General features: G+C 38.6%; 2 protein-coding genes across 3 annotated transcripts in view; one reads left to right on the top strand and one right to left on the bottom strand.

The window, feature by feature from the left end:
* Positions 1 to 6,283, top strand: part of LOC125033654 (leucine-rich repeat protein soc-2 homolog) — a 33,698-nt gene extending 27,415 nt beyond the window's left edge. For both annotated transcript variants that reach the window (XM_047625338.1, XM_047625339.1), the window contains 5 exons: positions 1 to 284; positions 1,249 to 1,373; positions 3,110 to 3,267; positions 3,477 to 3,714; positions 3,847 to 6,283. The exon at positions 1 to 284 is cut by the window's left edge and continues 30 nt beyond it. In XM_047625338.1, the coding sequence (XP_047481294.1) occupies positions 1 to 284; positions 1,249 to 1,373; positions 3,110 to 3,267; positions 3,477 to 3,714; positions 3,847 to 3,882 (841 nt within the window). In that variant the 3' untranslated portion in view covers positions 3,883 to 6,283. The remainder of the gene's footprint in view (positions 285 to 1,248; positions 1,374 to 3,109; positions 3,268 to 3,476; positions 3,715 to 3,846) is intronic.
* A 163-nt stretch (positions 6,284 to 6,446) lies between these two features.
* The window catches only part of LOC125033655 (elongation factor Tu-like), a 12,609-nt gene continuing 9,055 nt past the window's right edge, over positions 6,447 to 10,000 (bottom strand). The window contains exon 6 of the mRNA XM_047625340.1: positions 6,447 to 6,629. Coding sequence (XP_047481296.1) covers positions 6,448 to 6,629 — 182 coding nt within the window. The 3' untranslated portion in view covers position 6,447. The remainder of the gene's footprint in view (positions 6,630 to 10,000) is intronic.

The raw sequence follows: 10,000 nt of genomic DNA, 5'->3' as shown, positions 1-10,000 counted from the left end.
ACTAAGCAAGTGCATACACCTTGACGAATTCAATGTTGAGGGCAACCAGATCTCACAACTTCCTGAGGGCCTCCTGAGCTCCCTCTCCAACCTCTCTTCCCTTACTCTGTCACGTAATGCCTTCAACTCTTACCCTGTAGGAGGCCCTTCCCAGTTCACCAATGTGCACTCCATTAACTTGGAGCACAATCAGGTGGACAGGATTCCATATGGCATTTTCTCTCGAGCTAGGCACCTCACCAAGCTCAACATGAACTACAATGGGCTCACATCACTCCCACTTGGTATGTGTCATTTGTGTTACAGGTCCAGTAGGTTACTCTTATAGATAAGCTAATGAAGGAACATATTTTACTGCAAAAGCAGTTTGTCAAGAGACACTACTCCTTGGTATAGCAGGGCCCCAAAATACAGAGTGATTTTGCCCCACCCCAACTGTCTGTTGTGGTAGTGCCCTTCCATAACAAGGGACAGGGTAAGGACAGCTGTGTTGGTCTTTGTTCCTTGATGTCCGTTAATCCCCAGTAATCAAAACAAAAACTCTAAAATAACAATTACCAATTACTTCACTAATTACTGTAAATTGTGTCATAAAATACAATTATACATGCTTTTGTGTGATTTATGTTGCATGAAAATATGAATAGTTATCATAGTAACTGTTTTCTAATTTTAACACGTGTTAAAAAAAATTCACCATTGGCACAAAGTTCAAGCATGGATCTTTCTTCTGAAGTATTTTATTTTCTCACTGAGAATATTAGGTCCAATGAGGATTTAGGGAATACAAACCACAACGACTACAAGAGCAGGATGTTAAAAAGGATGAAGATATTAGAAGACATCTACAACAAGAATATCCACTTTATTATACTAATTTCCTGTATAATATTATACTTATGTCTTTCTTGTCAAACTAGTGTCTAATCCACAATGATTTTGGCTGCTTCCTTTTCTTATTTGCCCTTCTGAGGGCAGCAAAACAATGCATCAAGGAAAAAGCATGACTTATATCCAGTCAGCGCTTCTTTGGTATCATGGGACTAGAATGTAGACGGGGTACTGGTTTGGCAGAGGACCAGCTGGTATAAAGGAGTAGTGTGACCATGCCTTTACACTGCAATGCAATTTTTTGTATTATTTTATGTAGTGCATTTCTTTGAATTTTTTGTATGTAATGAAATATTTGAGGATTTTGATATTTAATTTTTAGTGCAAAGAAATTAAGTACTTCTGAATTTTTTTCAGATATTGGGTCCTGGCAGAATATGGTGGAACTTAACTTGGGTACGAATCATTTGACAAAAGTTCCAGATGATATATCTTGTCTACAGAGCTTAGAAGTTCTTATTTTGTCAAACAATAATCTCAGGGTAAGTCTGAAATGTATTCCTTATTATCACTCATGAAGATAATTGAATTTGGTATAGAATATTAGACTTTTCAAATTTTGCAGCATTTGCTTTGTAACCAAACAATACAACAGGCAATTTGGTATAGTCATGCTTCTGAACTATGAAAAACCTTAAAATATTGTAATTTTTTCAATGTTTTTAACCCTGCTGATGGTCAGGATGAGACACTTTGGGTCCATGGGTGTCTCAGTTATAAGCAATTAGAAGTTTCCAGAAACTTTCAAAACAGGTGCACTTGGGAGTCTGTGGTATCATTTATGAATAGATCATTCAAAATTTGAGGAGTGGTCTGACCTTTGTGACCTCTACACAATCAAAATCTTTATGGGAATATGTAGCATTACACAGGCTTGCCATCTAGGGCTAAAAGGCTTTTTTTTCTCTCTCTCTCTCTCTCTCTCTCTCTCTCTCTCTCTCTCTCTCTCTCTCTCTCTCTCTCTCTCTCTCTCTCTCTCTCTCTCTCTCTCTCTCTCTCTCTCTTTCTTTCTTTCTTTCTTTGTTTCCCCAGAAATGTGTAATCATGCTTGTAGTGCTTAGATTTGGTTGTATAGCTTCTAAAAGGATGAGAAATGATGGGCCATGAATGGGAGTAATTAATTAGCAGGACAGTTAAATTAGGATAAGAAATTCTTCCTGTAACCCCTTCTTTGCCAACACATCCCTACAGTATAAAACAAACCAATAGATAAAATTTAATTTTTACAATTGTTATTAACTCCTATGATCCAGATGATATCGTGGGATCATATCGTGGGAAAATTTGGCTTAGGGCTTAGGTGACAGGAACTTGCTGTTATGAAAATTTTGGCTGAAGGCTGGGGTGGCGAGCATGACTCGGCATGAGTGCACAAAGCTCTTGGAGGATGATTAGACATATTGGGCATTTAGGTTAAGTGTAAGTTGTACCATCCTTGAGCTATGACTGGAAGAGCACCAGCTCCAAGAAAGATACTATTTCCATGCTCAGCATCCTATTCCTGCCCATCATGACCAGCAGGGCACATTGTATTACAGAATGTTGAATGTTATACCAAAAAAATTAAATGACGCATATAGAAAATATTACTTATTGTTATTATTATTTCACTGCATTATGGACTACCTAGAAAGATGATATTGAGTCTGTGCATAGAAAATAGTCAGATGACAAATGTAGACATTGGAAAAGGGGGGGAAAAGCTCAAAATGCTTATGCAGAAAAAGAAAAAGTAATATTGCAAAGGGGAGCATGGAGTCTACAAGCCACACACCGGCCAGAGTGGCAGCACAAGTAAGCCTTATGCCTGTATTTTGGGCCACATGTGGGCAGTAAAGCATCCATGTCCAAGGGGTCCATGCTGATATAATAATTTCATTCAAATTTAAAGAACCAGATAGAGAGGTGAAATCAAGTAGTCCCAGAACAGGTTGACTCTTTTATCATCTCTTTTTTGGGAAGTCATCTGTGTGTGAACAAATGTGTTTGTGAAAGTATAAGTTCTTGTGCATGTACACTTTTGTGGATGGATGCATGAGTACATGGATACTTGTTTGGGTGTGTGGCGTGTGGTGTACAGTGTGTGCTGCTATACACCTATGAAAGACATAGCTATGCATTGCTGATAGCTGCTGCAATATAGCATTCTGAGGAATTAAGTAATAGTGAATGCAGTGAGGAAGCAAAAAAGTAAAACAAAAGATTTTTCCCTTTACAGAAAATTCCTTCAAGTATAGGCAACTTACGCAAGCTTCGGGTGTTGGATCTAGAGGAGAATCGTCTAGAAGGGTTGCCACCTGAGATAGGGTTCCTTAAAGATCTACAAAGGCTTATAGTCCAATCCAATCAGCTTTCTGCTCTGCCACGTGCTCTGGGGTTAGTGATCTGCTCATGTCTTGTCTGTTATCACTTACAGATGGTTTAGCTGGATGACTATTGATTTAAATGTGTACATGATTGTTTATTATACATTATATTTTCACTGAATTAAAAATTTACAAGACTATGTTTTCTTGATTTTAGAGCAAATTTTGTAGTGACTGCTTAAGATTTAAGAATAATATTGATACTATTTTAATTTGCAGGCATTTAGTCAATCTAACTTACCTGAGTGTTGGTGAAAATAACCTGAGTTACCTGCCAGAAGAAATAGGGACTCTGGAGTCCCTTGAGACTTTATACATCAATGACAATCCTCAGCTGCACAACCTACCCTTCGAGTTGGCACTCTGCACAAATTTGCAGATAATGTCTATTGAAAACTGTCCTTTGAGTCAGATACCTCCCGAGATTGTGGCTGGTGGCCCATCTTTTGTTATCCAAGTAAGTTATGCATTTATCATTTGCTATGCCTGCACACTAGTTTTTCTTATATGAAATATTTGATTTTCATAATGTGTATAAGTTTCAGTCATTAATATTTTTGCAATAGTAACGAGTTTCTCTCTTTTGCAGTTTTTGAAAATGCAGGGTCCATACCGCACAATGTGAGGGTGATGCCCTCGTTACCAGGAGTCACGTCGGGAGGTCCGAGCAGACATACATCAAGAGGAGCAGTCTCAGTGGCTGTTGCTCCCCGGCCGTGCTCTGCCTCTCCTGCACCTCTTACACTGTTCCTGCTGCTCCTACACCCATAATTGTATTTGCTGCTTGTGGTTCAGGCTGGCACAACAGCTGTGGTTCATGTCCGTACTGCTTGTGGTTCAGGCTTATGTGACATCATTGTTGTCACCAGTGGCAACCGAAAGGAATCTAGCCTGTGGACGTGAAACCCAGCAGCCATCTGTGGCATTTGGGTGACAGCAGAGAGAAGCTTGGATGTGTCAGGGACGCAGGCTGCCCATGTGAAATGTGATATTGTGCTTTTCTTGTTAGGTATAAGTGTGTCACCAAGCCAGGCTAGAGGAGGACGAGGTGGTAACTGAAACCTGGCCTGGCTTTGGTCATGTCTGGTGTGAGAAGCATGGTATGGGACAGTGGTAATGGTAGGAAGGTGGCCCCCATCCACTTTGCCAGTCTTTGTACTGGTCACAGGAGGTATGATCAAGTAGGAAAAGACCTCTTTGCTGGTATGACAAAGGTGGAGCAGTTGCTTTACCTTTATACCAAAACTGAACAAGAGTAAACCAAGTCATACTGATGGTAGCAATGCAAGGAGGAGGGCCCCCTTCCCCCATTCAACAATCACCATGTTGGAATTAGAAAATAAAAAAAATAAAAAATAAAAAAATAAAAAGAGAGAAAGTGTGAGTGAGTGTTGTGAGAGTGAGTGTGCCGAATGCACGCATGAGAGGAACAACAGCGCTGGTGCTCTGTGTCAGATGTTGATTATGCATGTATGGCTGTGCAGGTGTGTGCACAGAGCAGGTCATATTAGGTAGCACTGGTGGCACGGCACTGGTCTCCCCCCTACACAATGGCGTTCACTATCCATTAAGTGGCAGCCATGTGTGACTTCTCCCCCGCTCCACATTGGCTGCTGTATGGTTACTGGATGACGTTGAAGCAGTGCCAGCCACTAGCCCCGCCTCTACTCTGTGCTGCTTATGTGTGAATGTCCTGGTGTGTATATACTGTATATGTAACATAAGCCTGCTACTATTAGGTTGCTTCAAACCGTCGCTGTTTTATCCTCTCATAAAGTTGCTGTCTCCCAGACCAGTGCTTCAGTGTGTGTGTTTGTATGTACAATGTAGTGAGTGTTAATTGTCACAGAAATTACACAAAAAGTTTTGTGTGGATGTGAATATCAGTATTTTCTAGAAAGGCCTGATTTGCTTTGCTATGTAAATATTTGCTTATACTAACTCAGTCCAGGAATAACTATATGAAATTGATGAAATTAAATCATACTTTGCTTCCTGTGCCAAGCTAAGGCTTTTGTTTTTTGTGTCTATTTATATGATTTTTAAAAAATGTTTAGTTACTTTTCAAAACTATGAAACTGACGAGACTAGTTTGGTGGCGACATCGGACCAGTGTGTCTTGTATTAAGAATTAAGTCTTTATGTAATACATTCACAGGAAATCATGAATGTATTGGATAGAGTATTGAGCCAAGAGAGTCTCATCTAAGCAGGAACGAGTGCCAGCAGTTTGACGGCCTCAAAGATACTAGGTGTTGGCAGGTCATCCCCCTTCTGTCCCCTCATTCCTGTCAGTAGTAACTTACACTTGGCAAGGAAGATCAGAGAAAACCTATTCTTTTATCATTGTTAACCTCATCACCCTTGAGGCTCATTGGTGCTCTACAAGTAGAGCCTCCTTCCCTGGTCATAGCGAGGTGGATAATATACTCACAGAAAGAAGAGTGAAGCTTCATGCTTCAATGTGTCAATGATAGATAATTTCAAATGAATTACACTTCGTCCTAAGTGTCTTTGTCATCATGTGAGTTATAAACCTTATTTTTTGAGCAGCAAAGACCAATAATATACAAGTGCAAGGTGACCTTGGCATTAGGCCAGAAAAGAAATGAATGCACAATAAGAAATCTTGGAAACAGACCATCTTTAAAGAGATGGTCAACTGACATAACCTTGCACATTTATTTTTAGGTTGAACTGGAAGTGTTTTACACTAGCGTTCAAGCTGCTGCTCTGTGGAGATTGACATTTCATCAACAAGAACTGCAAGGCAGTTAGGTTTTAGTGTACCTTTCAATGACTGCTGCTGCTGCTAACTCCTTGGAGCAGCTGTGAATAATAACCTAGTCAGTGTCCCGTGGGGTGTTGTGCCTGTAGGCTGGTATGTCACTGGTCTAAGTCACCTCCCACACCATCCATTGCTTTGTAGCATCCACCCCACAGACATAACCAATGCTTATTACTCAAATGGACATGCTGTGTATCAGTCGCCTCTCAAAAATGTTACTCAATAAACCTGTAGGTGACACCATGTATCATTACCACCCAAGTTTTGCTGTGTTTGAAGGATAAATAAAATTATTGTAATTTATATATAATCTATTTACAAAGTGTAATACAAGAAAAACTACAAAGCCCTTCACATATATATTATTTTTTATTATCATTATTATTATTTTTTTTTTTTTGGTTAATTTAAAAACTTTTCGAAATCAACTCTATCTAATCTCTTCATTGGAATTTCAACACTCCTTAGAACTTTGGTTACTATGCCTGTTGCAACAGTTGCATTATTTTCTCTGATGGTGAAGGACTGTCCACCTGTCATTACCATTCTCTCCTGTAATGTCACCTCTACTTTTGTATGGTCACCTGAAAAATGAAAGAGCAAACTGTTAATAATACTATAAGATATTTTATTTCTAAAATGAGGGCCAATAATATCTACAGTAAAAACATTCATGTTAACCACTCAAATAGCTTGATCACAGAAGTAAAACAACTAGGCATGTTAATCTCTTCTCTTTGACAGAAGCCAACTGCCTTGATCAATATAAATGAGTGCTTATACACTGGTAGTGAATTAAAACTCACATTACAAGCATTCTTACATATACATATGTACATATGCAATATTCAAATAAGAAGACAATGAAAGCTTAGTATAATGTAATGACATTAGTCATTTTCCTTGCAAGGCTGTTTTTGTGGAAATATTGATTGTTATCTGAAACATCCAAATGGATACTATCCTCAGTTGTTTTATTTATTTTTTTTTTTTTTCACCATACTGTGGATGAGGATATTAATTTGTCAAGTGGTTTACTTCTTATAGCCAGGCACACCTATAGCCGTCATTAAAAATTAACTTGTCATGATGGGTACAGCTATAGGAGTCACGACTCACCAAAGCGAGTCAAATGGGAAGTTCCACTATATGCAGTGAACTCCTCAGCGAAAAGGCTAGACAATTGCCAGAAGACACCAGAATGAGTGACAGAAATTTCAGGCACTGTCATCTTGGGGTTAAAATTTGGTTGGTTGGTTAATGTTATTAAACAAAATAAATGTGTTAGACATCAAAGGTCATATAGCACTATAGGGTGTAGTAAAAAAGGAGGGATAGTTAATGATTAAATATGCTACATGTCAAAAGTCATATATAGCAGTTAAGGTTAGTATGGCAATGAATTGGGTAAGAGGGGAGAGGGTGAATAAATGGGCTAAGGTGAAGGAACAATGGTGATTAGATCAAGGATATCAAAGGAAGAAGTGAGGGATTCTGCAAGGATGTCCACAGAGTAAGGAAGGAATTGGCAAAAGGGGAAAGGAGGGTTTAACCCAATGGTGACAGGCATGACGTGTACGTACGTGCTATGCCCACTGTGAGTTACTTGTTTGATTGTTTTTACACATAGATGGTATTAAGTCACCAATGAGCCAATTAGGAGTACTGCCTGTCTCGCCCGTTTACACTTTTCTTTGATTTACGAAAACATTTTAAGTTTTCTTATTTTGCCATTACTAATGTTTATAACATTATAGTAATTATAATGTTATAATAAAAATAACAATCGATATTCATAGCACTAGTAAAAAATACATTTTTCCCTCCAAATCAAATCACTTAAGGTCAAAAGGTCTACTAGTTGACTCCTTTGTGGCTAAGCATTAGCAGAGCCATCTATGTGTAGAGACATTCCACAAAATGTATAGAAAATGAGCACAGCATTTCCCCCATTTTTTATTAATTTTCCCCAGTGGCATTGGGTTAAGGGCCATTAGATTACAGTTTAAGGAGGAATGTCTGGCCACATGTAGAGTCAAGCCAAGTTTAAATATGAGAATTGTCACCTCAGACTCAAACTTGTAGATAGGACAGTCCCTATACAGTACATTATGGGAGCCACCACAATTGGCACATGTGATTGTGCAGAGCAGTTTGATTGATCACAACCCGGTTGGGCACATAGGGGGTCATTGAGCTGTGGAGCGGCAGTGTTTGGCACTGTAGCCTATATAAACTTCATAGGAGAGGTCATGTCTATGGTAAGTAATCTTGGCAATATTAGTAGGGGACTTACAGGGGGAATAGTGTAGCACTGTACTGACACTGCATCACATAGTCAACAAGGCAGACAAGAAAAATCTAAGCCTTTTCCAGTTCAAATTCATTCATGCATTTGATAATGTTTCAAAATATTTCTCTAATTGTCCTCTCACCTTGATCATCTGTCTTCATATTGTTACTTCCATTTTAAGTTTTACCTTGTACTCTTTTCTTTATTCATATGTCTCTTCCTACTGTGTGCCCAGTGGCTCAGTGGGGGGTAAGGCACTTGAGTGCCACTCTTGTAATCAAGAGACCTCTGGTGCTGAGAGTGATTAGGACCCCAGTTATTCCTAGTACACAGGGAGGTAACCTACATGACCTGTAAGTGTCTACACACCTTAATTATTATATTTTAATGAGGTATCAAAGTCCCTGTTCAAAACCAGAAAAGCCTCCCTCTTGGATATGGAAACTTGTTTCTCAGGCCCATTCTTTTCTTTCTACTGTCTCCTATCTCCCTTTTTTATAGCAATATGTCATTATATAAAAGCTTTGTTTTACATTGTTCCACTAAAAAGTCTTCCTTCTCTACCTCTTTTTCCCAAAGTCATTCCACAGATTTCAGGAACTGTTTCAAAAATGTTATTTCTGTAACATTCTCCTCAAATTGTATCCATTCCATATTTCATCTTTGTTAAAGGCAGATATTCAAATTCTCTCCTTAACTTTTCAGCTTCTAGTTTTCATACATTAATGCTCCTCACTCTTACCCTCTTTTTTTCCCTTGCATGGGGTGATCATAACAGCACAGACTGCTCTGTGCTGCTTCAAGTAAGCTTCTCTTGGTATTTCCATACCATCACTGTTACCATTACCATTACTACAACCATCTGTCACTTTTACAACTAATTTGCTTTTCCTTGTCTTTCCTGGAAATAAGAATTTAACCTGGGATGTTCTGGAGATTCATTTTTATCCAACCCTGGGACAAGAGCTGGTAGGCAGGTTAATGTAAACTGCCCCCCCCCCCCCCCTTACACTCAGATAAATGTAGATCAAAGTTTTGAAAGACATTTGAATACTGGGGCAGTTCCTTTTTGTCTTTATATAATATCTATTCATATTCTCCTTTTTTCATATATTCCAAAGCCCCCTTTTCCTCTACCTGTACTTTCCTCTTTCCCCTTTCCTCTTTTTTTTTCTAATCTTCATCAGCATAATCATTATTACTCATACCATGATTATCTCCTTTGTGCTTTTGCCCTTCCTCTTTCTCTTCCTCTTCTTGGTATTCTTTTTTTAAATTCATTCAGATAGTCCACCCCACTCCTCTAGCTCTTAAGTAACTGAGAATAGATTTTGAAGACACTTACTTTTTTATTCTACATGTGAACTGGTGCTAATTTCAAACAAATGGCAAGAGAAGCACCACGACAAAGTTTTTAGAATAAAAGTGATATGTGAAAAAGTAAAAATGCACTGACAACACACAACAATTCTTGTCTCTTGTACTGCTCAACTACAAAGGTGAAGTATTCTTGGTCATGGGTTTTAGAGAAAACATGATTCAACTGCAGAATCCCTTTTTCACTTGCCATCGCATGGCATGTGAAAACCTCTTTATAATATATATATAAAAGGTGTCTGATGTTCTCTAGATTCAGCTGAATTTCTCGGTTATATACGACTT

The sequence above is a fragment of the Penaeus chinensis genome, chromosome 16 (assembly GCF_019202785.1).
Source record: "Penaeus chinensis breed Huanghai No. 1 chromosome 16, ASM1920278v2, whole genome shotgun sequence".
Classification (NCBI taxonomy): Eukaryota; Metazoa; Arthropoda; class Malacostraca; order Decapoda; family Penaeidae; genus Penaeus; species Penaeus chinensis.
The sequence above is the reverse complement of the archived record's forward strand: the minus strand, read 5'-3'. Positions and strand labels throughout refer to the sequence as shown.